The 27654-nt window shown below is 44.9% G+C and overlaps 1 protein-coding gene across 1 annotated transcript; it reads right to left on the bottom strand.

The window, feature by feature from the left end:
- Positions 1-10469: 10469 nt before the first annotated feature.
- LOC129386905 (neprilysin-1-like) lies at positions 10470-27393 on the bottom strand. The gene is made up of 8 exons (XM_055075313.1): positions 27337-27393; positions 23901-23952; positions 19298-19365; positions 15809-15939; positions 15390-15455; positions 14484-14585; positions 11946-12022; positions 10470-10616 (listed from the first exon to the last, which is right to left on the bottom strand). The coding sequence occupies exons 1-8, from the start codon at positions 27338-27340 to the stop codon at positions 10505-10507; spliced, it is 612 nt and encodes a 203-aa protein (XP_054931288.1). The 5' UTR covers positions 27341-27393; the 3' UTR covers positions 10470-10504.
- Between the last annotated feature and the right edge of the window lie 261 nt (positions 27394-27654).

Here is a 27654-nt window from a genome sequence, read left to right as displayed (position 1 = left end):
TCCTTGGGTTGCACAACCACAATCGAAGGTGACAGCGACGTAGCTGGCGACGGTGACGTAGAAGGTGGCAACGACGTTGATCCCGCGTGCTCACCGTCATTCATGGTGTGGACCATGATGCGACGTCCACTGCGGAGCTCCGTTTCCAGCCGTGGTACCGCACACCTCCACCAATATGTTACGGAGATGTTGGGAGTATAGAAAGACTGTGTATGTAAATATATAAGATGAGCCAGAGTAGTTAAAATGGCTGACCATCAACAACACGCAGCAGCCAGCGTTTCGCGATCTTCTTCTTCCGCTCTCTTCTTTCATCCTTCCGTAACAATACACCCAGTTTTCTTTCAATTCCCAATTGACTCTGCGGAAACGTGCCTGACAAATATGACACCAATCCGAGCATTTTTTTTTTCTTTTTACTCTTCGCACCGTCGGCCATTTCTTGTACCATGTTTTGGTCACGCCGCCAGCGACAACGCCGGATTTTCGCGTAATGTGGCATACAATGCTATCGCTTTAAAATCTGCTATGTCTTAAAAGTCATATATGTACTCAAAGAACTCGTTAGTCTTCTTGAAGTAAGAGATCCCCAACACAGATAGTTCGTCTATCTCTTTTATGAAATGCGATGTTCGGCAGCGAAAATAGTTTGCTTAAGCTTTGTAAGAGGGGAATCTAAAAAAATGTATTTTTTTTTCGAGTAACCGAATATAACATGCAAATCAAAAAGAGGTGTGCTATTCAATGTCGGTGAAGAAATGGGAGGCAGCGCCGTGTGTTAGCCGATTGGCGTGTCACTGTTGGTTTCTTCTTTTCGCGGAAGGGGCCTCGACGGCGGGGGAGAGGGCTTATCTGCTCCGCTGGAGGTCAGTGCACTATCGTCTCTCTGCAAGAGAGAATAAAAGAAGCGGCAGAAAAATGGTGCTTGCGGAAAAAAATAATAAAATGAAATAAACATATAAATAAAAGAACAAAAGAAAAAGAGAAAAGAAAAGAAAAAAAACACTAAGCAACATAATGAGAAATAACGGAGTGCTGTTGCCCATAGCTTGAAATTTAGCGTAGCGAATTGATTCTAAAGCTACCTTTGAAACGTTTGTGCCTATTGGTTGTGCAATGTCTTAAACTTATGGATGAGGTGTGATTCTCTGTATTTTCTGTATTCTCTGTACGGAAATTTGTCTGTAGGTTATACAGTTTAAGTTCATCAAACATATTGCATTTGTAAAAATTGCTTCAAATAGCGCTCAAAAAAAAATTTAATTATGGGGCTTTACGTGCCAAAACCACTTTCTGATTATGAGGCACGCCGTAGCGGAGGACTCCAGAAATTTCGACCACGTGGGGTTCTTTAACGTGCACCTAAATCTAAGCACATGGGTGTTTTCGCATTTCGCCCCCATCGAAATGCGGCCGCCATGGCCGGGATTCGATCGCGCGACCTCGTGCTCAGCAGCCTAACACCACAGATAGCGCTCAAAAGCGTGTCGTACGAGCGACGTTTTTAAGTATGTGGTTTAATTACAGAGAACTGAAACTCTTAATTGCAACTGTTCAAAATAAACAGCTTCGCGTGAACTTGGGATGTAATTCTGGAATGCGAGCTTCACAAGCCTGCTTTCGAATTTTTTGTTATGTGAGAACAGCGCGCCGTTTCCAGGGCTGTAAGATAAAGTCCCCTAGAGTCAACGCGCGCAACCAAGTGACTCGTTGATCACATAAGAATGTGCCTGGAGCGCTTTCCATGCTGTTATTTGGGAATCGTGCTGCCTTCTAAAGCAGTTCTTTTTTGTGCATTTTGCATAGTTATTAGATCACCGCGTGTAGAAGGTTGTTTCTTATGCATATATATATATATATATATATATATATATATATATATATATATATATATATATATATATATATATATATATATATATATATATATATACATATATATATATATATATATCTTTTAGCAAATTCTAATATTGTTGCTCTATAGCTTTATCTCGGGACCAACTTTGATTTCTGTATTCAAATACATGTAAAACACAGAAATACATTTACGAGGCAAGCGTTCTACAAGTTTCGTTGGTATCGTGGGAAAAGAAGAATGAGGCGGGGCGAGCTCTATTTCTCAACCAATCTGCTTCGCTGCCGTCTGCATCCTCTCCATCACCACCTTCCAACTATCAGCCTGGTTTTCACGACTCCGATCGAGCCCGGCGCCTGCTCAAGAATGAACAGAAGCGCCTGCGAGACTCTACGCCTCCCAACCGCCTCCCATGGTTTACCCCGAGCCGGACAAGTGTTTCTTCTCCAGCAGGAGCCTGGGTTTACCCTCGCGCCAGACGTGATGGAAAAGTCGCGCACTTAGGCAAGACGTCGATGAGACGTGTGCGCTTACGACGATGCCCGTGGCGTCCCAAACTGCGCCACAAGGGCAAAAGCAACGCGTGCGATTCTCAGCCAAACACCTGGTGCGGAAATGTCCGCCACACAAAGCCGTGTAGTTCTCTTTTGGACGGGCTCACTCAATAGAGTTCGTCATCAGGTCCCGCACACCGGTAGTGTTAGTTTAAGTAGAGCAGCCCGGGGGGTGCCGATGAACAGCACTGCTCTCCGCGTCACGATGCCACTTATCACGTGTGCGCGGTCACGTGTACAGAATATCTGCCTTCGCTTTTATTTTTTTAAGGGTGGAAGCACCAGAGGCAATTGATTATACCTGTCTATTCCACTATCCGAAGGAAGTAAAATCGTCCTTTACGAAAGAGAATTTTTTTTAATTGGCATCCAGAGTTTGAAGTATGAGGGTCTAGTAATGCGTCTATATTCAAAGCATTTTTTCTCAAAACCAAGACGACTTCTCAACTAACTACTGTGCCGATTAGAACGTTGTAGAGATTTTGCGAGCATCAGTGATACTTGCTTTGATCTTCTTGCAGCAGTTAGTCAAGATAAAAAGAAACAGTTCTGATTTCTTCATTGCACATCACTCTATTTGATAGGGTACGCAGAATTGGTGCGGTTCCGTAGCCAAATGCTTATACGGGGAACGTGTTCAAAATACATTTGAAGAACCGTTATTACAGTATTACAGTGAATACACAAATTGCAGTTAAATCCGAGGAGACACAAGAACATGTCGCAGAATATTAACAGCAAAGAAGAAACAAAACGAAAAGAAGGAAATACGAAGACATGCATAAGAGATGTCGTGATGTCTTGCATTATACAGATATTACAGATGTCTTGGAGACGAATATGTCAGGGTGAGGCTCTTCGACGGATGAAAATGATAATATTGCAAGATACAACGCCTGACAATAAGTACAAGGCTACAAGGTAAAAAAAAATTGGACAGGAATTGGCAAAAGAAAAGCAGGCCGGCCCATCCATTATGACCGATGTACGGGGGTGCAGGCCGAATACAGAAGTGCATCCTCCTCTTGTGTTTCGCACCTTGCGGTGGTGCCGTGCAACAGAGGCCATTTGTCACGCAGTCGTGCGCTCCCTTTGCTAAAGATGACGATCGTACGTACAGCAAAAAAAAAAAAGAGGGCGAGAGATAAGGCTTCTGCCTTTCCTTCTGCTGGTGATAATGAGGTGACGCGCTCGTTAAAGAATCACACGTAGCAAATTCTTGCTTCCCTCACTCTTTCTTTTTACCTGTTTCTTTATCAAACGGCAAGTTTGACGAGTTGCTGCGCTATCATCTTCCAAATCAGCGTCTTTATCTTCATTCCGTTCTGCGCTGTTCGATTTCGGCAATGACTCTGCACTTGGACGTTGCCTTCGCCACGAAAGCGGGCGATGCGGCCTGAACTGATATCGCGGCTTGCTTTGACCTTTGCAGCTATTTTGCCATACGTCGGTCCATGCGGTTGCGTGCCGTTGTATGCAAGAATTCCCCCCTGCTTTAGTGAATACCCTTAGTTTCAGCCAACATGCCGCAATTCACCCCGCTTTTTCGAAGGGACCAAAGAATGGCTGAAATAACGCTGGCTGCTCATTTGTGTTGGATATTCCGGTGGATCTTTGGTTAGAAGCAAGGGTGCACGTTCAGCCTGCTAAAGCTACGTTTCCCAGCAGACGAGGTGAGATGAATTCTTGCAACAGTTTCGAAGTAATTACGCAAGGACAACATTTCGCGTAGCAGCTATGCGAAGCGCCCTCCACTCCTTTTTGCGGTGAAACGCTTTTCTTTTTGTGCTCGCGAAGTAGGCTCATCAACCGCTCGGCAAATACACAGCAACTGCCAGTTCAGGGCAGCACACCACTGTATTTGTTGTTCACTTGCTGAAAAAAAAAATCGGTCCTTTCGCGCTGTATAATTTCGGCCATTTCCGTGTACTTCAACGCTGTCTTAGTCGCAGTAACAAATGACGTAGCCAGCACTGATATCACCACTTTCTCTCGCGTTCGTTGCCATTTTGCCATATGACGGTGCTTATGGTTTATCTGTTTTCGCGATTAACTTTAGCTTTTGCCTTCAGGCCACGATATTTTAAAAAGCGCCACAAATTGACTGACACAATGTTGGTTGCTCGTGCAAGCATGACCTCCCCGTGGCTCATGGTTCGAGCAATGGAGAGACGGGAACCCCGGGCGAAGTGTTGCTTCGCTGCAGACGAGGTGAGCGCAATTTTTTCTATCGCTCTGAAGTAATTACCCTCAATAAGAAGATCGAACTGAACAAGTTGGTACTGATTGATGTTTAAAATTTAGGACGAGAAAAGACGAAAGCAAAGGAATAACACACCACGAGTACTCTTGTTCGCACACGTGCGCAAGTCTTGCTAAATATTCGTTTGTTTGTTTTTTCTGAAATAAACCTTTAATATTCAGTAAGAGCCCGTGGTGTGTTCATTTCTCTTCGACTATACTATCGCAAGCTTTTCAACATTATTACGCATAATGAACTTTTTGTGTATCAGCTATGCGATATGTGCCTTCGGCTGAGTTTTGTTGTGAAACTTTTATGTCCCGTTCAGGTAGTATATGGAACAACCTTTAGGCAATTAAACTGCAGGTGCTTGTTCAGTGTAGCATATTTCTAAATTTGATGTGGGCGTGTTGAAGACATAACCAATTCTTTCCTTGCTCCGAAACGCAAATCGAAACTTGCAAAGAGTGCATTCAAGGACTATTGCAGACAGCTCCATGTTTGCCGATGTTTTGCCCTGTTGTTCTTCTCTGTCGTGGCATTATGAGCGGGAAACATGGCGAATCAGGAATGCGCCAAGAACAGAAAAATTTTCCAAATGAAGAATTATATGCCTATCGAACGCGCACATTGGAAAATATTTGAAGCGAACCTATGTTTTTACATCCTATACCACTAACCGCGATGCGCACGATTGTTTTATTTCATCTTATGCAACGAGTAATTCCATGTAATGTTTATGCACAACCTTCACCTCGTTCAATTTTTGTATTTGTCCACCACAACGTTCAGGAGCTCCGAGAATTACAAACACCACAATCAGGCCGACGTGCAGTGTGAGCCGTAGGTGAAGCGATTTGACGAGGATAAAGGCGATGTGTGATGCTTGTCTAGGGAAGAACCCTGATGACAGGTGCACGCACAAAGAAGGATGGAACATTTCTCATCACACGTATTCGGGACATATTCGTGGCAGTTGTAATCTTCAGACAGCACGGTTCGGCTGCTTTTCGCAGACGATCACACACGGCCATGTATACCTGCTGCTGTTGCAGCTGCGAGCTCGTGTCACTGGGATTATATTAAAATTGATCTGATCCTCCTTAACCTGAACACGGCTATTGGACATATTCGATTTTCTATAGCTGGTATTTATTGTTTGCTTATATGTTAGAAACGTGAAATACATTTCTTTAGGTATATACTATGGTTAGACACTAATAGGTGCATGTCCATGTACGGAGAAGAAGCAATCGTGTGGTCATACTTGTTCTGGTAAAAACTGCATTTCGTCGCCTAAACGCAGATATAAGGATCGAAGTACTTGTGGTACGTTGGCATCTAGCTGCTACAATCTGGATTTTCAAGCAATTTCAAAAAAGTACAAACACGCTTCGAGATTGCTTTTCGTTGTCTGTGACAACACACATTAAGATCAATTTAGTCTGAAATTTCTCGAATCCGGATGACAAGAATATGAGTAAATTACTTCCGTAGAGTTCCCCAGACCCTGGACGTCAAATGGAGAATAAATATTTTGAGTAATCGTTCCCGAGTCAATTTCGAACAATGAGAGTGGAGGCAACGTGCAATATATTGTGCAAGGGGTCGTAGGAGGTTATCATAATGGGATATAATTTCTTCGGCGTTGGTCAACGCACCTGGTTACAGCGAAATAGTCGCTTCATCCTGTAAGGTAATGTGGGCCCCAGTGACACTGTTGCATTCTGCTAACAACCTATACTACTACTACTACTACTACTACTACTACTACTACTACTACTACAACTACTACTACTACTACTACTACTACTAATAATAATAATAATAATAATAATAATAATAATAATAATAATAATAATAATCATCATCATAATAATAATGTCGCGCAAGCGACATTCTGAACACAAGATTACGACACGCCGTCGTTGACAAGAGGACGTGATGACTGTCTTCTGTGGTATGACTACTTAACCACTGTGGCAGGAAAACCTAGCTACCTTAAACATCTACAATGTATGCGTCGTCATTGACGACGATACTTAAGCAGTGGTGGTGGCACGCCCTCCTAGATGCTATGTTTGTTTGTACGCGGACAGTTTGGGAGCGCTGCAATCATGGCGCGCAAGTGGGTATATCACGTGGTATTTTTTTGTATTTCGCGGCCATGCGCAGTAAGCTGAAGAACATTAATACTGGATAGAAAGTTAGAAACTGTCTATTCGGTTGTTTTGCAAAGCGCTCTGCAACTTTCCAATTGGAATTTTTCGCCTAACTTCGTTGCTTCAGAAGTTGGTTAATTAACCTTGACTAATTATATAATTAAGCAAGATACAACACATAGCGTGACCCACAACATACAAAAGTGAGCAACATGCATTTAGTCGCATCGTCTTAGAGCACATCGGCATATTTTTTAACTCTGGCTAACGTCACCTGAAACAACCTGTATAACCGCTCTCCACTTCGAATATCGTACTCAGACCTAAGCTCTCCAAGCACCGTGTTCAATGAAATCGCCAGTCAGAAAAAAAAATGACATTTAACTACAATGCCGGTCATCAGGAATAATGAACTATACCACTTTGATTAACGACTTACGGCTTGCAAATGACAAAAAACAAATTACCCAGGCTGCTCAACTCATTTCATGACGCCGGCATTGATACACTTAACGCGGTCTCGAATCTTTTTACTTATGCGATCTGTCTCCGAATTGTCTAAATATGAACCAAGACATAAGTCGTTGTTTTTTTTTCTCACCTATACTTACATGTACGTGATGTTAAGTGTGGGACAACGTAATAGTGTGTAATGTTTGCTTCAGTTTTGCTTGTCATTGTTTTATTAATTTGTTGTTGCAATTAAAATTCTCCTGCACTGTTAAAGCAATCTTCTTTAATTTTCTCGTTTATGAAAATATGCTTCTTTAATCTGCGATGACTGCGAGACTCACTGCCGCCAACTCAAGCTCTCTCATTGCAGCTGTTATCGTAGCCTCCTACATTGTTTGGGAGTGCTTGTAATGGGTACTAGTAAAGAAGGAAAGAAAAAAAACGCAGACATGAAACCTCAAAAGGAAAAGTCGGACCAAACGCCCCAACAAGAAGAAAACACGAAGCCTAAAAGAATTATTGGAGCACGAAGCGCTAAGCAGTGGCAAAAACAGGGCAGCAGAGTACTACAGAGTAACAGGGTACAAAGTAACAGCTGCAGGGTAACAGGGCACTCGTATCGCGCATTATAATAACCCTAGACGTGTATTTCCAGCGCATATCCGTGCTTTTTACACCGGTTATATGCCCTGCCTACCGTTCTGTTTTGCACACGCTTATGTACGTCGTCAACCCACATGTAATAGATTCTTGCCAGCATCTTACGCATAAAGCGATTGCCCTAAAATATGTGCACTACTTTAGGTGTGTGACATTGCCGCCTGCTTTTTTTTTTTTTCTCTCTCTCGCAACCGATACCAGAAGCAATGCCGATATGACGAATCTCGTACATTTCTATTATTGTAGTAGAAGAAAAGCCCGTTACTCATATCAAACTGTTGACGCGCAGAGATACGATGCTGTGGTACCATATGAGATTTACGCGAGCGCCTCTTGAAAGTTCACCGATGTGTACGTATCGGGGATACGAAGTCGCCATCATTGGTTTCGACGATCGCTTACTGCTCTTGTTTCTATGACCGTCGCCAGGCGGTGTCTTGATTTACGAGGCAGAAGTTCGCCCAGTTAACCGTTAACATTTTTTAACCACGTGACATCGTTAAACACGTGACAATGCCGAGCTATGCTTTATAGTCATTACATTGCCTATAGAGGAAGGAGAGAGACTACGAGGCAGTGAGTGTCCCGTAGCACAGCCGAGAATTACTGAAGTCAGCTGAGTAAGCGACCTTGGCACTGTAGCTTTTAATGTCTCCCAGCACTGCACTCTGCGCGCACTTTTGCGGCAACAGAAAGGGCGTGGTGGCAATGCGCAGCTACCGTATCCGCATGCTATAACGAGAAATATAAGTGTATATGTTGCAAGAAGTGACCACAGTTGCAAAACCATACCGGGAGAAAAATGCCCGCAGACTGGTTGGCAATACACTTGAGCGAGCGCTTATTGGTTAAAGCTCTCCCGCAATCAAACATTCCCACCCAAATCCGCCGAGCGCAGCAGAGACTCGAATGTCACGTGGTTGGCACAATTTTGGAGACACCGAGGGAGAGAGAAAAATGAAAGGAACTGCTCCGCGGAGAGTTCACTTATTCAATTCTCCATGCAGGACCTGTAATTATTTTTAATCAATAAATAAATAAGTAAATTCTGGCTCTGTCACGTCATACTGACACCTATGAAGTTATGAGAGAGAGAGAGAGACAGAGGAAAGGGGAAAGACAGGGAGGTTAACCAGAGGGGAAGTTCCGGTTTGCTACCCTACGTTATGGAGAGAGGGGAGTAATAAAAAAGAAGGAGCGCAGACATACAATAACAGTCGGTCACTGTCACCGCATACTGTCCTCGCAGAGCACAGTTGCACTTGCAGCACTATAAACATCTGTTCAGGCTACAGTCGTTTGTCCAATTCTGTTGCCTTTAAAAACTGCAACAGTGCCCTCGTCGCCCTCTGATGCGATGGCTTGTGATGGCGGCATTTTAAAATAAGTGCTCTGTTAGAGGTCTTCGGTCAAAGCGCGCAATCGCGATTGCGAGCGATCGTCTTTGTAAGTTATAGCGAGGACAGTCACAGAGAAGGTGTTGAAGAGTGTCCTCGTTACCACAGTCATCACACGAGGCGTCGTCGGCTCATCCGATTCGGAAAGCAAAAGACTTAGTGAAGGCCACCCCTAGACATATTTGACAAAACAGGGTAGCTTCGCGACGGCAGAGTCGAGCTGGAATGCAAAGGCGTAGAGAGGAGTCTGGGTGGTGCAGCCGGTTGTTTCCAAAACTTCCTGCGTTCCACAAGAAGAACGTGATATCACGGCTGAGCATTCGAAGTTTTCTAGCGGCATCTGTCCTTGACAGGGGTATCGGCTCCTCTTCGTCCCCTTGAAGAGCCGATCGAGCAGCGTTATCGGCGTGTTCGTTCCCTATGACTCCGCAGTGACTTGAAAGCCAATTCACTTGTTGTCCTTTCTCAGTCAAGGTATGGATCAGTTCTCTAAAACCAGTTATTCGTGTGGTCCACGCCGCACGGCTGATAGCAAAGACTGCAGTGCTGCCTTCGAGTCACTGAATATTGACCATCTTCAATGTTGTTCTTCGCTGACGAGACGAAGTGCAGTGCGAAGAGCTGCAAGTTCCGCAGCCATCGGTGTCGTTGGGTGACATGTCTTGAAACTGATGGTGGTGGCTTTCGCTGGGAAAACCGCAGCTCCAAAGTTATGAGTGAAAGAATGTAAAGAGGATTGTTTAACTCACACAATCTTTTTAGATTTTCAGCTTAGCCATTCGGGCGAGCAATTCTTTCCCATACCTCGCTACAGAATCATGGAATGATAAGACCATATTATCAGCTGGAAATGCCCCGGCTCGTATATATGCTGTTGCCAGTCAGCAGGTGCCTGTCTGGGATCATCTATGCGGGCATCGTATCGCTTTACCCACGGCACGACACACGGCGTGGCCAACAGTTTTGCAGTTGCCACGCATGGGGCATACATCTCGCGTATGCTGCTTAGCGATGTGTTTAAGAGTGCTAAGAATATGTGAGAACTTCACATCGATAAATCTGCCGTTAGCATATCGCGCTTGAAAGGAAGAGATTAAACGACGACGAGATGCGAATGTGCGTCAAATACAGTTGCGTGTACAGAACGTGATAAAAGGTAACTTTATTATCGTGCTAATTTACCACAGCACGCAAGTTTCGTTGCTTTTGGCCTTGAACGACATCTTCCTTGTTTCATTGCAACGAAATACCGAAGTAAACGATTTCATATTCTTCAAAGAGACGTTTATCCTGCAAAAGGAAAAAATATCTAGACTGAAGACACAAAGCCATGTCATAAAATGAAATCTGAAGACATCGCGATAGCTTTACTAATATTATTGTCGCTTAGTGGGCACGAGGAACTTGACATTGATTCGTACTGCCGGATGTTCTTCAAGCGAGAATAACTAGTATTTCTGACATGTCACTAAGAATCCTTGCTTCATCTGGAAAACGTGGTGCTGAATGTAATGATCAAAAGCGGCAACACTGTGACAGCCAATGGTTGTAAAACAACTGTAAAGTTAGGTTTGGGACTCCTGTCAAACTGAGACTTGTTACAAAGAGTACCACGAAGAGGCAAGTAGTTGACTCACAGGTATATGATCAAGTATGTGAATTCTGAATATCGGCATGTTAAAGCTACCCAGCTGTTTCTAGTGGCGTACCACATGTACGTTCTACATATGCCTCTTGTACGGCAATAGTCTGTCGTCATTTCTTTAAATTCTGGGGTTTTACGTGTCGAGAGCAGGATCTGATTTTGAGGCACGTGGTAGTGAGGAACCCAGACTTAACTGAATGAGCTTGCACTACTAAGATGTTCAGTCCTTGGCTCCTTTATAGGACAATGTAAAGTACATTTTCACCGATGATTAATTAACTAGGCCCCCACCGACCCCGTACAAATCCATGACGTTACGGCATGCCCGTTGAAGAAAATCGAGGTGGTGTCGTCACCTCACATGTCTTTTGTTTTTCGCATCTTCTCGGTTTTACCAAACCTCCTCATAGTAACAGTTACTTCACTGATTTTATGGATGATTAATTTACTTGTACAGGTAAGATGACTTTCTCTGTAGTGTGAGACTCGTTAATTATTTAGTTGTTCGCTCATCGTCTCATTTCTATTTTAAATGTGTCTCAGAATGACTGTTCAAGAAAAAATCTCTGTATTGTACTCGCTGTCACTTATTTAGCAGAGTTACAGATTTCTCAATTCGTACATCTAGCCCATTCCTTAAATTCCCCTGATTCTTGGGCCCTCCCTTTGGGTGGGTAGGTGCTAGTGCTTTTAGGGCCATCATCATGTTCGTCAGTTTGCCGGGTTTAGTGCCCGAGACACCTACATGGATCTTCCGAAATAATATCGATGAAACAGCTGTAAGTGAAGTTTAACTGCTATGGCTTCACCGTTTTTCAGAGTGATGCTTTTTTTGTTATTGCGAGCAGAGATAACGTTACACATGCGCTAACAAAAAATGTGCAGGACTGCACTTATCGATTCCAAACAAACTCACTGAGAGCCCATTTACTTGAACAGTACAAAAAAATATAGAGAGCAAGAATGAAAGTCACCTTTGTCGGCGCGGGCTGTGGGGGTCGTATTCTATTTGCAGACGCAGAGCCCCGGGACGTGTACTGCCACACCATACCTGCGACACGAACATAGCGTTTGTTGTTTTAGTGAAAAGGCGCTGAAAATTTGGTTTTGATGCGAATAGCATTCTTGGCATTGTCTGCGACGATATCGTCTTTCGGGCTCCTAACCATCTAACCTAAAGTACGTGGCCGATTACGAAGATAGCGCAGTCTTTAAATATGGGCCGATCCTGAACGTATGATCTATGGTCTAAAAAATGTGAAGTGATCCCGAAGATAGTGCTGTCTAAACAAAATTTGCCTAAGCTCGTATGAGGTGCTCTTCAGTGAAAAAACGTGTTGCGGAGGCAATCGTGCCCACGTCAAACTGGTTACTGAGGCACAGCTACCCGGCGCTTTGCGCACTGCGCCACAAATGCCCGCAGGGTGAGAGGGATTATTTCGTAATATTCGAACACATCATAGCGGTACGCATATTGGAGGCCACGTCAGGACTTCGCGGGTGTGGCCCATTCAGTGTACAATAAATTAATTTTCGTCGTGAAATATTGCTATTCGCATACTCCTATAGTCATCGTAGATGAGTACTTCTAGAAATTTTATTTCTAAAGGACAGCGTCTGCATCCTAACAGTATTCGTTTGCGTCATAGAAAAAGGACATTTGTTCGCCTGATCTTTTCTGGTTTGGTTTTTTACATTTAGCTGCACATAAGCAACGATCGAAAGCGCATGATCGCGGCAAAACAAAGAAAACTGTAATGCCCCCGCTTTATGAGGCAACAATCGAGTTCAATGGATGTGTTTTAGTGTTAGCCTCTTTTCATCATCATAATCAGCCTGCTTTATGTACACTGCAGGACGAAGGCCTCTCCCTGCGATCTCCAGTTACCTTACATCGCTTCAAATATCTCCTGCAATTGGCTTTACAGAAAGAATAGTAAGGGCACCATAAGAAAGCTCTGTGCTACACATGTCAGCGACAAGAACCAGAATAGAGCATTGCACCTTTGCAATAAATTTAAAGGGGAGTACCGAGGAAGACGCCATGATGCGGTTGCGCTATACATAAGTTGTACGAGACAGTCCAGGCATTCAGACAAGCACTGCCTGCTTCTGAATGGGTGCTGGACACGTGCAAATTCCGTACGACCACCGGGATCAGCCCACGCAAACGACCGCGCTTCTACCAGAATGCTCGCCTTCGCGCGTGGCCTTCGCCGCCAGCGTTTTCCGGCGAACATTGCGGTTACATAAGCTGCAGTTGCCGGGAAGCATGTGATGCAGTCAGGGACGTGTGAATGCTGTTGCGTTACACTCCTAAAGGCGAAGCTGAAGCGTCCTCCAAGTTTTTATTGCTACAAATTCTATCGCGTCATCACGACCTAGTGTCACGCTTTCATCTCTTAATTTACACCTGGTATCCTCCGTTCTATGGCTCGATGCGTTGTCTCATCAATTCGTCCACTCACCCAATAGGTAGGCTCACCAAAGTGCATGTGCTTCCGCTATTTGTGATCTTTCTGAATTTTGCTCACAGATTACGGGGACGGTCTTATTTCCCGAAGCACGTGTTCTACGCCCAAATAGTGCCTGGAGATGGATCACCCACGCGAGATACTTGGAAGCCGCTCATAATATAATTAGGGCGCATCTCTCATGACAGCATATGTACTATACAAGCTCGACCTGGTCCTACTGAAGCAGGAAAATGTTCGGTGATATCAGAAAAAGTGGTAGAGAGCACGGAGGCGACAGCGTGCCACTTCGCTGGTTCAAAGCGCCTTTTTGCGGCCATGAAACAGTCCCTCCATACTCCGCGGTATGAAATAAAATAAAGGGTGCGCAGATGGAATGCCAGCGTATCTGTCGTTGGCAGCGTGACGGCTGTGAACAGTAATTTTCAAAAATGAATCTCTCGCCTCGAAACTGCATAACGGGTTATAGGGGACATCGTACTGGACTATTCAGGAACAATTTTTCCCACCTTGGGTTCTCGAACGTGCAACTAACAATATGTACACGAGTGATTTTGGATTTCGTCCCCATTGAAATGTGGTCGCCGCGGCTTCAAGTCGAGCCTGTGTTCTCGTGGCCAGTGGCAGAACGCCTTCGCAACGGAGCTACCACGGCTGGTGAAGAGCGACTGAACTGTTACCTCTAATTGCGCCAGTCACCCGCCGTGGTTGCTCAGGGGCTATGGTGTTAGGATGCTGAGCACGAGGTCGCGGGATCGAAACGCGGCCACGGCGGCCGCATTTCGATGGGGGTTAAATGCGAAAACACCCGTGTACTTAAATTTAGGTGCACGTTAGAGACCCCCGGTTGGTTGAAATTTCTGGAGTGCTACGGCGTGCCTGATAATCAGAAAGTGGTTTTGGTACGTAAAGCCCCATAATGAATTTTTTTAATTGCGCAACTCAATTTGGTTGTTTCTGTACCGTCGTTCCGGTTTTTTTTTCCAGGCTCATGAATTTAGTTGCCTCGTTAAGCAGAGGTGAAATAGGGAAGCTTACGAATGCAGTTGAAATGAAAAACAGGTGCTTGGCTGAGTACTGTTCCAGTCCCGGAAGGCGCACGTCTGGCGTATTGAAAGCCTTCAGTTGCTGGTCAAGTGTCTGAAAAAAAAAGGAAAAAGCATAGCCGCCTTCCATGGAAGTATCGTAGGCGTTTCCATCATGATCATCAGCGCTATTTTCCCTCAAAGAAGCATGAAAGCCCCTCCCAAAGGTTTGCGGTTCCCGTAGTCCTTCGTCAAGCTAACTCATACTTCCTCATTTCCTTATCTCTTCATCGAACCTAATCATCTTTCACGGTAGACTGCTTTTCCTCACTTTCCGTGTTTTTCCTGTCAATGTGGTGTAAATGGAACTTCGCTGTATTGCTCAGGTAAAGTATGTCGTAACTTTGTGACACGATATAATAATAAATTAGTTCATTAGCCATTGCAGTGTTTGCCTTCATATCTTAGTTGTAAACAGATGAAGCGTTTCTTGACCTAATAAACGAGAAAAAGGTAGCGAAACTGTTCCTTCATCCCTCTCGTCCCATGGCGGGATAAGTACGCATTTCTGAAAGACCGTTAGCATTGTAAGAATGAAGACTGATGGCACTTCGGATACCGCTGCAGCCAACGTTTGAACAGAGGGATTTGTCTTCGTTAGCCGTTTGTAAAAGGTTCACCATCACTGCGCTCTTAGGAACAGTTTTCCACGAGCTTTGTGAAATGTTGCCTCGTGAGAAGCATACATCCCTTCAACTTTTTAGCGGCAGCAATGTTTCATAAAACCGACTTGTAACACAACGACAGTTTCCGACATTCGCACTTAATCTGACAGTTTGTATTTGTCGGTTAGTGTGATGTTTGTTTCTGGGTTGGAATTATTGCACGGTGCACAGGTTGCTTTTGAAAGATTACGTACCCTGAATGCCATTCGAAGTCCCCCGTTGTCCGCCATATTTTCACCCAATGTATTCACGCCGTTCAGCTGGAAGTGAACCATAAGTACACGTTTATAGGTTAGAAAAACATTCTTAAAGAACTGATTCTATCGGTCTACACTGTGGCATTATGTGGCGGGCTTGGAATAAGCGTAATAACGTTATGAGTAATGGCTTTCGACTCGCTATTCGTAGCAGAAAGCTAATTCATTAAAGGTCCCAGTGCGAGAAATATTCCTGAAAACTTATTTCCCAAACTTCCACACAAAACCAATAGGCGTTCAGGAATTTAGCGAACCGAAATAGTCTTCTCGAGTACGTTGCTCAAAAAGTAGCGAGGCAGTTACGCCCTTAAAGCTCATGCTAAGTGCACATGAATCTGTATTTAGTATATACCCACCGTTGTGTTAGCCAATTCGCTGAAAACGGAACTGTATTGGTTAATGAAGCATTTCGCTTTCTTGTCGAACATTTTTTGAGTAGAAGGGCTCCACCAGTTTCTCAACCGCCCGTCCTCATCAAACTGTTTACCTGCAGAAACATATTAAAATTACAGTAATTACAGTATAGTAAGCTATAATCTTGATGTTTAGAAATTCTCAACATAAGTTCTCCTAAAAAACTGCGGAAGCTTTTGATGGAGAGAGAGAGGAAAGGGGAAAGGCAGAGAGGTTAACCAGAGGGGAAGATCTGGTTTACTACCCTACGCTTGGGAAAAAGGGGAGGGGGAGTTAAAGTGATAACAAAGTAGAGATAAAGAAAGAAAGGAGCACAGACATACAACCACAGTTTATTTATGGATAAACATGAACATTTCATTAGGTTGCCCGCTGCACATGACAAAATAAGCTCAGTTGTATGCACCACGATTAGTTGTACATAATGTAATCACCCGCTTCCCTGGAGTTTCGCATTACTAGATTCCAGTGTGTTAGTTGGATCTGCATAATTTTTTATGTTAGTTCAAGTGTGACCTCCTAGAAACACTGGATGCACTATCGCTATACCAGCAATTATAATCGGGGTGCTCTAAAGCTTTTGGCAGACTCAAGTGGAGTTCACATCTACGTAATACGAGGCATTATGAACAGGGTAGATTCCTAGAAGCAAATATCTAGTGGTACTTATCCAATCGCCCATAACCAGTGGCCTGCTGGGGCACATATTCGGTAGCATATATCTAGGGACAGCTACCCAGTAGCATAATCCCAGTCACACGTACACAATGGGACATACTCGCACATACCTAATGGCACATGCCGAGTGCACATACCCAGCGGCCCCAGTGGCACAAACGTTTAGACTGCAATGACACCAGGATCGGCCCACAAGAACAACGAGGTAGCCAGAACACCCACCTGACTGCTTGCTCAGGAAAATGTGGCTGCCCTCAAAAGAAAAAAAAATTACCCATGATTATGATAATCCCTATATACAATGCGAAATTTCATCGCACCCTTTACGTGTTTTCGCGATATGGCTAGCCCGGACACTCTGCCTCGATTAGCACTGCCGCACTAATCAGGATATCACGAGAGGCAGCTCGTGGGTGACGCGCAGGTGCAATTCAAAGCAGCCGCTGCAGACCGAGTTCCACTCATGCAGCGCTTTGTTTCCATTAATGGTATCGGTGGCATCATCGGTGAACAGACAACGCGCGCTACTCTGTCACTATTTCGTAGCCATCGCCGCCGCAGAGCAGTCCTGCGCGGTACTACGCCTTTCTTCTCATGCTTTCGGCATACCCTCCTCCTCCGCTTTCTTCCTTGCTGTGTCTCCGCTATCGCCGTCTTTCATCCCCTGCTGCGTGGCGCGTACGCTCTTTCATCCTTCGCTGTGCTCGTTTGCTTGGTTAGGAGGAACGCCAACGCCAACGCCGACGCCTGCCGCACGAACGGGCGCCTCAGAGCTGCACTCTAAAATGCTTCCCATTAAAAGCATGTTTGCATCGCGTCGTCAGGCTCTGGTTGGCATGCGAAGGTGGAGCGAATGTTTCGGGTAGTGCAGCCGGTTGTTTCGGAAACTTGGGTGTGTTCCACGTGGAGTACATGATATCTCGGGCGAGTACTCGAAGCTTTCTAGCGGCATCTTACCTTGACTACGGTGTCAGCTCCTATTTGAGTCCTTAATGCGCTGACCAAACAGAGTTATCGGCGTGCTCGTTACTTAAGGCACCGCATTCACTTTTAGACCGGTGAAATGTCATGTGGTGAACTTTCTCTGCCAAAGTATAGATTAGTCTTATAATCTTGAAAATAAGTTGTTGCTGTGGTTCGCTCCACAGGGCTCATGAATATACTTAAGTGGTGCCTTCGAGTAGCTGAATACTGCCCATCTTCGAGGTACTTAGCAGAGGAGACGATGAGCAGCGCAAAGAGCTTCAAGTTCAGCAGCACGTTTTTTCCGCAGCAGTTCCGTAGCAGTTTGGCACGTTTTCAAACGTGGTGGTGGATCTCGCTGGGAAAAGCATGGTTCTATACTAACACTGGATAGTTGGTGAGTCATCAGTACAAGTATGTACATATTCAGCATACCTCTCGAGCGATAGCAGCAAAGATAGTTGTTTAGGAGCGGGAAATGATAGCTCCGATTTTTTTTTTTTTTTTGCTGATTCCTATAGTGCTCTGAGGCGCACTGCACGTCAAGCCAAACAAGGAGAAATCAATGACTTAGTTGCGAGGTGAAGCTTTATGGACGGTTGTGCTAACAATTAGGGATGATATCCTAAAATCATGCCTGTGGACTGTCTGAAGGTAGAGTGGCCAAATGTTTTCATGGACACGGGCAAGGTGCCTAATTTGCACTCTCAGTACCACCACCAGAATGCGCGTTTGTATTTGTTCGCCCCGAGCGAATACAATACGTGCCACAGTTGACGTGAATTTTGGTAAACCAAGACAATATCTGCGACCCCGATCTTGAATCGCCTGAAGAGCTCGAGGATTTCTGCTGCAACTGTTGGTCAGTATGGGCAAGCTGTATTTCAAAAATCCCAGAAAGATTGCTTTCTGCAATTCCTACAGAGCTTGTATTTGCATCCCCTAACTTGTTACTAAACTTCAATAAGCGGGAAAGTGCTGCTTCAAGTATAGGTTACGCGCAGGCTCCATGATGGATCTCTACAACGATCTTGCCAATTAATGAATGAGTCTTGTCATAGAAATTCAACTGACCGTTGATAAAATGGCGTAGGGTGTCCTTGGTTTGCGAGTGAGCGCCACTAGTGCACATTCCTCTGATGAGGTTGCCGAGCCTTGGTTGCGGAAGTACACCGCTGTCAGAGTAGCAGCTTTTTGGAGTCTTGGACATATCTAACAATGTGTCATGACTGAAGTGTACACACGTATATCATCTGCGTGCATTGATACCTTGGTCCCACTTGGCAGACGTTCAACGATGCCAATGAGTGTGAGACTGAATATGGTTGGGCTTGGTAGTCTGCCTTCAGGAACACACCGACCGGTATGATGTCGTGCGGTTAGGCGATCGATGGTACACCCAATAACCAAGCTCATAAGCAGATAATTAGAAATCCATTGTAGGACTCGACTCCAAAACCCAACCATCTCAATTCCATCGCGAATGGTCTCGTGAAATAAGCTTTTACGACGTCCTTTGCTTTTCGCATCGGAATGGCTGGCACTGCCTCCTGTGATAAGTGTGGTCGCTAGAAGAAACTTCAACACGCTCCATGTGTGTATGCTATATAAAGTGTACAGAAGCGATCCCTCACAATTAGAGCTAACTTGTTTTGTTGAGACACAATTATCAAAGCAAAGTCCTTCATCCCATGTTCTCTATTGTCAGGTAGCCAACCATATTTTTTGTTCTTATTAGCATTTCTGCATCTCACCTTTCTCGTGTCAATAGTGGCAATCTCAAAACTTACCTGTGTCATCAAAGCCATGAATCATTTCGTGCCCGATAATGGTGCCAATCGCTCCATAGTTGATAGACCTGCCAATAAATTTCGATTAACAATTACTCCAACAGCCAAATGAAAGCGCACTGACAGGAGTGATGTTGCTGCAATGAAATTGGAAAACATTGTCTCAAAACTGGAAGTTTGGAGATGTGTTTAGTTTTTATCATGAACATAAACCAACTCTCCCGGACTGAGCTAATGCTGCGGACATTGCAACTTGCAAACACTTCATCTACTGGTGTTACACGTTACTTGTGCCAAAATTTCAAAAAATATACGAATATCATGTAGCTGAACAAAACCAAGGCAATATATTTGCCGTCGCTTGGAGCAAGTCAAACAATCTTTTCTATTCCGCCTAATTAGATAATTAGTTACTATTATTCATTCACCTGTTCAAACATATTATTCAGAGCAAAAGCCTCAATGAGAACATTGCAAACCACCTTGCGAAATTCCCGACCAACTTTCTTCTGTTCAATAGGTGCTATATAAATGTTTTTTTTTTTTAAGCCTGAAAGAAAGTTGGCGAAAAGCAAGTAAGTGTGGCATGACTAGTAACACAGCACAAAAAGTGAAATACAAAAAATAGTCTCACTTATTCCTCACGATGGCAAACAACGTTACCTTGATTGTGTCCAGCTGCTGGGTGCTTGCATATTTTAACATTTTTGCGCAATTTGCGTGGCCCACATGGCATAATTTTGCTCTCACTCCAAATGTGAACACCGATGGCGCGCCTTTCACGGTCGCACTCATAAATATTCACAAAGAATTCATGGCAGAAGATGGATTGCAGTTGCAAGATAGTGCCACCGGAAGGCTCTTGCTCTGCTTATAGAAGAAAACAAAATGTCCTCAAAGTGTGTTGCAGTAATCGAATGCTAAAGTAAGGCGTTGAAAAACTAATAGTGCCAACAAGGCTGAAGTTAACGAAGAGTCTGTAGATCAGCGTTGAGCTTTATGGAATCTTACTCTGCCTGCCCAGTTATTCTGTGCAGAAGAAATCAAAGAAGGCCCATATGTCCAACTCTACAAAACTGTAATTATTGTGCTTGCAGATTTGAGGGTCACAGCTTAAGGCTGCAAAAAGCAAGCGCATGAAGTCCCCGTGTAGAGAAACTTGTGCCGCGATTGCTTTGACAGTCGCGTGGAAGAAGCTGCAGTTTTCTCCAAGATGCTAAAAGCCCCATTCTCGCCTTTATACTGCAATGTCTTGAAAATCAGAAATGACCAATTTCTAAAGTCTCATAGATGTTTCGAGCGATGAATTTAGATTAATTCATGCCCTACTCATCCTTACCACCTTGGCTGAACCACCCCTTTGACACTAGCGCGACTTCCTTCTAATTATGTTTGCAAGAAGTTTATACTCAAACATGTTTTTATAGGCGTGTCTGGCGTGGAGCACATGCGGCGTGCATTAGAGCGACCTGAAGTAATGGCGCGAGATTAACACTGTAGCGGCTGAAAGAAATAGGGTAATCGATCACAAGCACAGATGTACCGTGACATGCAATATGGGCTGCAACATGGGACGCCAACAATATGGGGCGCCATTAAGTCGGAGGCACCCCAAGTTTTCCGGTGGCACCGACATGTGAAAATTGTTTTCATAAATGCAAATGTCCAAAGCTACGCTGGTACTCACGAACAATTCAGTTTGTCGCCTTAAAGATACAGCGAAATGGCGGATCCGTCGGGAGAACGTTCTTCCCCAACCGCATTCCGCAAAGTTTCGCAGTACCCTCGCTGTACAATGGTTAAAATACGTACAGAGCTGCTTAACAAGCATGCACACCTTGCCGTCATGATATGTGCTAGCTCGAACCCGCCCAAACAAGAGTGAGGAGTACGTGTCGTATCGCATTTCGACGACAGTAGGTAGTAGCGCGGCGGAGGGCTCACTATTCTAACGAAAGAGCACTTTAGAAGCGGCTCTAGGCGCTGAATACGGCATAGGATAGGATGTTAGCGTAAAATGCACGTAAAGTGCATAAAAAGTGGCCGTCTAAACGCCGAAATCAACAAAAATAATGCCACCCTAACAATTGTGAGGTAGCACGTAGCATTACAATTGGAAAAGCTGGTTAAGATTCTTCAGCGGTGGCATCGAGGAAATGTGTCTGGCGTGCCACGCTCCGGTCGGGGTTCGATTCCCCATCGCTATGTGTATAGAGGCATATGACATCAAAAAAAAGGAAATAAATGTGAAAGCGCTTCCTCTTTGCTTTGTCGGAAAAAGAAATAGCCTCTTTCCGTGAAAAATTGCCATGTTGCTGATTTTGCAGATGTATATGCGACTGATGTACGCATGCCCATGCTGGAAAAGGTACGAAATGGCTGGAGAATTTCAAATAAACTTCCAGTTGACAATCAGCACTTGTGTTTGATGTTTCTTTTTTCGTATGGTTGCTTTATTCGCGCTGTTCAACCTCAGTTTTCAATACATATGATTCGTCGTTTTTTTAACAGCGAAGCTGCTCTAAGTCGACTCTTCGCGTCCGTTGTCTAGTTTGACGGAGGGGGCGAGTTAACGACACAAACCCACTATGGGGCATATGCCATAGGTGGGGGAGGTGAGGGGTATAGGAGTAGGTGTATGGCCGGCGCGCGCCCTTTAGCCCCAAGCATTCCGCTCGGCGCGAGCGGCAGCGGGAGCTCGCACAAGAGTGACAGCGCCGACATCATGCAAATCCCGGCGATCGACAAGGGGAAGCTCAAGCCGAAAGCCCGTTGAGGCAAGCCAACCCCCCGTTTCAAGAGAGGGCAACCCAAGCCTGCAGAGGCACGCTTAAGCCCCCCCTTCGAGGGTAGGAGGCCGAGCTGAGACGTCGACGCAGAGAGATTCCACCCACGGAGGGTGCCGATGACGGTTCAAGAGAGAACTCCTCGAACGGGAATGTAGCCACAGCTGCAAGATGTGTGACAGGCTGTGGTTTGATAGAAACCTCGCGCAACTGAGGAGTGTGCGCAATCCGGAAGCGTAGCTCGAATCTAGCAAAACGACGACAAACGAGGCAAAACACTTTCATGAAAATCACTCTAAACAGGAGTTCAAACTTCAGAATATAACCACCAGCTCCGCTGTTTTGACAGCTTTAACTGCGTAGAACTGGCTTCACGTTCTTTTTTTTTTTCATCATTCCGGAAATTTTACAACAGTGTCTCCCATGTACCGAAGGGACGTTCGCCTCATATATCGAAGAATGAAAAATGACAGCAAGCAAAGTGTCCTCGTGGCCGTCCGACATCCAGGTCTAATGCGCCGTGGGGTCATACCTATATATGCGTGTAAGTGACAAGAAGGCTTTCGCAACTTCAGGTGAACTGCCACAAGCTAAACAAAAGAAAATAACATTTAGTGAATTGGTAACCAAGTCAGACAACCAGCGCAGAAATCAGATTTTACCGCACCGCCAACAAACGACTGACTTGCAAGCGTTTCCGTACTTGCAATATTAACCACTGACTGCAAATTTTTCTGATTTCTGTCCTATGATTTTTGCAGATTTGTTGCGTTTTACAGCGAAGCTGTTAGGCTCTCCGCGGTCGGCATTTTTCGTGACCATCCCTTAACAAAAATTATCATCAGCGATGGCTCATACCCACCTAAACTCAGTGAGTATGGCTCATGCCCCGATACGCATAGCAAAAATCCAATGGTTCATCCCGCTCGAAGCGAAGAAGCTACAAGCACTCAGAAAAGTGAAGCGAACAATGCATAAGTTCATTTGAGCCATACATACAACGAACAGAACCGCGTACGCTTCAATACAGAACAAGCTCAAAACAAACATCTATCATCATCATCAATGGCTCATAACCACGTAAGCAAGCAAAAAAGCAAACATACAAGGCTCATACACCCATAAGCAATGACTTATACACCAGTAAGCAAGCTGAAAATGCAATGGCTCATACTTCCGTAAGGCTGATGCTACAAGCCCCCAGTAAAGTGAAACGAACACTGCATACCTTCATTGAGATCACCCATATATCAAACAGAACACCACGCGGTTTTAAAAAAAGAAGCTGAAGACAAGCATCCGGACGATCAGTAGAGCATTATATACGGCACTCGACAGTTGTAGTGGTGCTTTTGCTGCAGCTTCGCTGGACATCCACGTTCAGAGGACTGGGATGGCGAGTCCATTTTAAAATAAATTCTTGTGCGCTTTACGGACGTTGTCTACACCGTAACTACAGCTTCACTTCATATAAAGTTCGACGTATGCGTTGAATCGTCCGAACATATGACAGTGTTCAGTAAAAACATCAGGGTAATTTTATTCATTCATTCATTCATTTTATTTAGGCATTATGGTACATTATAGCATGTACAAAATGCTTCTTTCGGGATTCCGGAAAATATTTCGCCAGTACTAATTCGTACTGGTTTTAGATGTAGAAAATGAAAGGCGTGTGTCGTGCAAGGAAATGTCCTAAGTGAAGCACCCGACCTTAAAGTTTCAACTGAACAAACACTAGCGTTTTAGTGTCGACATTGTTAGTGGGCTTTTTTACGTCTAAGAGTACTAAGAAAGTGAGAAAAGGCTCTACGTACGCAGGCAGTCCGTGCTGGTACAATGAGTCTCGCAGTATTCCAGCCGGAAATACTGGAAGAAAGGGCTTACGTTAAAGTAGCAATAAATGATATTTCTTATTTGGCCCTCAAGCATTGGGTAAACGCTGTGCCAAAAAAGAAAAGACAACAAAGAAGCTCTTCATGAGTACAAGTTCCAAATATTCAAGGCTCATGAACTGATTTGTGAGTGAATGCAAAAGTATTTGTCATCTCCGAAGGAAACAATAATCACGTCCTTTTATCACTCGTTTCTATTTATCCTAAAAAAAACACATTTCGGTCCATTTATTCATTTCTTCTAACGCAAACTTATTCGCGTCTATTTAACAGACACGCACCCGTGGTAAAAATTAAATTCTGGGGTTTTACGTGCCAAAACCACAATCTGATTGCAAGATGCGCGTAAGCGCAGGTTAGGTGTCACTTAGTGCGTGGTAAAAGCCTCCAGGATTATGAGGATACAACAAATACGCCGTGCCTCATAATTCCGGGCTGACCCGCCGCAGTGGCTAGGGCTCTGCGCTGCTAAAGACGAGGTCTCGAAATTATATCCCGGCCCCGGATGCCGCATTTCGATATGGACGAAATGCAAAATTGACCGTGTGCCATGCACTTGGTGCACGTCAAAGTAATCCAGGTGGTGAAAGTTATTCCAGAGTGCTCCCTACGGCGTACTTCATTGTCAGATCGTAGTTTTTGCACGCAAAACCCCAGTTATATTGTTTTAGATCCTGCGGTGCTCTTCGCCATCACCGCAGTTTCGCATGAGCTTTAAGTGCGGTAAGAATGCCGAACCCACGCGCCATGGGCTCCCTGGTGCAAGGAAAAGCATGCGAGAGTGATTTGAGAAAGATGGTGACTTGATACGCGCCCAATGTTGGAGGTCTCGTGGACAAGCGTGCGCTAACGAAGCAAAGCGCGTGTATGCTGTTCTAAAGCCCGGTCGTGGCTGCGTATGTATGTCCGCGTGGCTGATGACTTACAGGGCTCGCGCGCTCCAACTTGGGGTAATCCGCGCCGGGTACAAATACCAAGGGCGAGTAGAGATGGCTGGTGGCTTTATGCATGCGGCCTTTCCGCGCGCCTAATGTCGGTGGTTGCGTAATTTAACCTTCGGCGACGTGATGAAGCGAGCGGCAGCGCATAGTGTTCCCTCCTATCTGCCTGCTTTCTCCATAATGTTAGTGATGTGAGAGCAAGTGTTTGTGGTAACCAAGGGAAATCTTTTCATGCGTGTCTGTGCGCGTGTGGCGCAATGCTTGTTAACTTGCGTGTTTAGTAAGTAAGCACACCTTGACTGCAGTTCGTGAAGCTGATAAAACCCCGAAACTGACTTCGTGAAAAGATGTCATACTTTGCTATCGATATAATCGCATCGCCTTTCTGGCGAAACTGTAATTTTTCTTTTTCGTTCTTTTAGCATGGCGCTCTCATCAAAATTCAACCACCGCAGTAGGGATTGAACTCGCGATCTCGAGCTGAGCAACGCACAGCCCTAAGCACTAAGCTACTGCGGTGTGTGTGTGTGTGTGTGTGTGTGTGTGTGCGCGTGCGTGTGTGTGTGTGCGTGCGTGCGTGTGTGTGTGTGTGTGCGTGCGTGCGTGCGTGTGTGTGTGTGTGTGTGTGTGTGTGTGTGTGTGTGTGTGTGTGTGTGTGTGTGTGTGTGCGTGCGTGTGTGTGCGTGCGTGCGTGCGTGCGTGCGTGCGTGCGTGCGTGCGTGCGTGCGTGCGTGCGTGCGTGCGTGCGTGCGTGCGTGCGCGCGTGCGTGCGTGCGTCCGTGCGTGCGTGCGTACGTGCATGGGCGATACCTAGACCTATACGGCCTATTCAGCTGGATTTCTTGGAGACGTGAAAATTACCTGCATAAAAAATGTACGTCGTCCGCCTAGGTAATAAAAAATCACTATTTATTTTTTAGAGCGCAGCTCTTAGGCACTCGTTCCTACGTTGAGCGTCGGCATGCCTTGGCGTTTCTCGTAACCTAGCAAACGAGCAAAGAGCGAACGCGGAGGCCAGCCGGGGATGAAAGGTGATGATAGCGAAAAGAGCGCAAGGAGTAGAGTGGAGGAGGAAGCTACAGTAAGAGCATGAGGCAGAAACCACAGGAGGAGAGTATGGCGAAAGAGTGAGAAGAAAAGCTAAGTGCCGCATTAGACGGGCACTGCGGCAACGACTGCCACAGCATGGCTCCGTAAAAAATAGCACACAGATTTGTTGACACTGATACTAGCCGTAGTGAGGCACATACGGCGCGGTAAAGCAGTAGCTGCGCAAATGTGAAAACACGTAATTTGGCATTGTGCAAGGAGCATTTTTTTTTATTCTTTGCAGGAGGCAGCTGGTGCGTCTTTTAGTGCACTCTATAGGCGGGCGAAGTAATGGTTGTCAGATCAAGGAGCATGCAGGAGCTTTCTCATGCTTGACTATTGCGTTCGATCAGCTTTTCTGGCCAACCAAACTGGTCTAGGGCGCGTTTAACTGACGTTGGCGCATCCACGTGCTTTGTTCGCTTCCTGCACAGTACTGCACCGCAATGGGGAGCGCTGCACAGTGTTGCACAGTAATGAATAAGGGAAATTGCACAGATAGTGTTCAACATATAAGGAATTAGACTGCTACTCAAGCTTCGGTAGGAAGTTGGTGTGAAATCGACTGCGTGCTCTTGTGTAAGCGAACCCCCACCCCCCCCCTTCCCAAGAGGGAAATGATTGCTTCTAATGGTTTGTACATACGCTGTCGAAACACTGATGGATAAAGCAACCCACGGTGGGGAAAGTAAAGTAGCACCTAATATTAGACGAACAAAATTGTTGAAATAACGTGCACTAATAGATATCTGCCAATGATTGAGACATCGTTAAAACAGCCTAGACGTCGGAACAGAAAATCAGGCAACCCGCCAAAAGCTTGCTGCTCTCATTGCTCATTGCTGCTGCTCTCATTGAAAAATCGTGTTGCCGACTCGGCGAAAGCGCAAATTTTGAGTTGTTTTATTTTAGAAGTGCTTGACACTGGAGCTTAGTTACGACAATATATCCAGTCAAAGTTTCTTTTTTTCAGTTTCCGCAATCAGCTAAACATTGTCATCACTGACCAATACTTAAAGTTCAGTCGTCATTTCAGAAGGTCCATGATGTTGCTAGTAGATGAACTTAAACAGAAATGTTCGATAAAATTGGTCTATTTCGATGGGCCCGGTAAGAGGAAGGAATCAACTGGTAGTGCTAGGGGCCACCTCTTCTTCAAAGGAATCAGCTGAAGGCAGAAATTTATGGTGCAAGTAATGGGTGTCGTTTACGTAAGTTACATGAATGGGGCAACTGCGCAACATTATCATTAACACTGAAAAACGCTATATAAGAGCTTGACAGCAATTTGTGAAGCATTGTTTTTTATAATTGTCCTAATTATTTACCCATTTCATTCGTTGAGGGGTTGTAGAAGGCATTTACGACGGCAGGAGCGGTGATCCAGCTGTAAAGATGTCATAAATAGGTTTTGTCAATACGAAATCACTATTTTGAAACTTTCTTGAAAGAGGGAAGTTGTCTTTGTGGTTTATACAAATGTTAAAAAAAAGTCGCAGTTTCGCCCGAAAGACGAAGCATCGGTTGCGGTAGCAAATTAGTCGGCAACTATTCGAAGTAAGGGTAGTAGTTTTATCGGGCGTATAAACTTGGAAACATTCGCTTACTAACTGAATCAACAAGCACGGTGTCAGCGCGCGCAAGCA

The sequence above is a fragment of the Dermacentor andersoni genome, chromosome 11 (assembly GCF_023375885.2).
Source record: "Dermacentor andersoni chromosome 11, qqDerAnde1_hic_scaffold, whole genome shotgun sequence".
In the NCBI taxonomy this organism is placed as follows: Eukaryota; Metazoa; Arthropoda; class Arachnida; order Ixodida; family Ixodidae; genus Dermacentor; species Dermacentor andersoni.
Note: the sequence above shows the minus strand (reverse complement) of the source record. Positions and strands in the feature narration are given on the sequence as shown.

Bases quoted from the DNA above. Each gene is read 5' to 3' on its own strand.
- LOC129386905 (XM_055075313.1), bottom strand. The intron at 15,940-19,297 runs GTAAGTTTTGAG...ATGTTTCTGCAG, and splicing joins TCATGGCTTTGATGACACAG to GTAAACAGTTTGATGAGGAC. The intron at 12,023-14,483 runs GTAAGCTTCCCT...TTCGTGTCGCAG, and splicing joins TTTTCATTTCAACTGCATTC to GTATGGTGTGGCAGTACACG.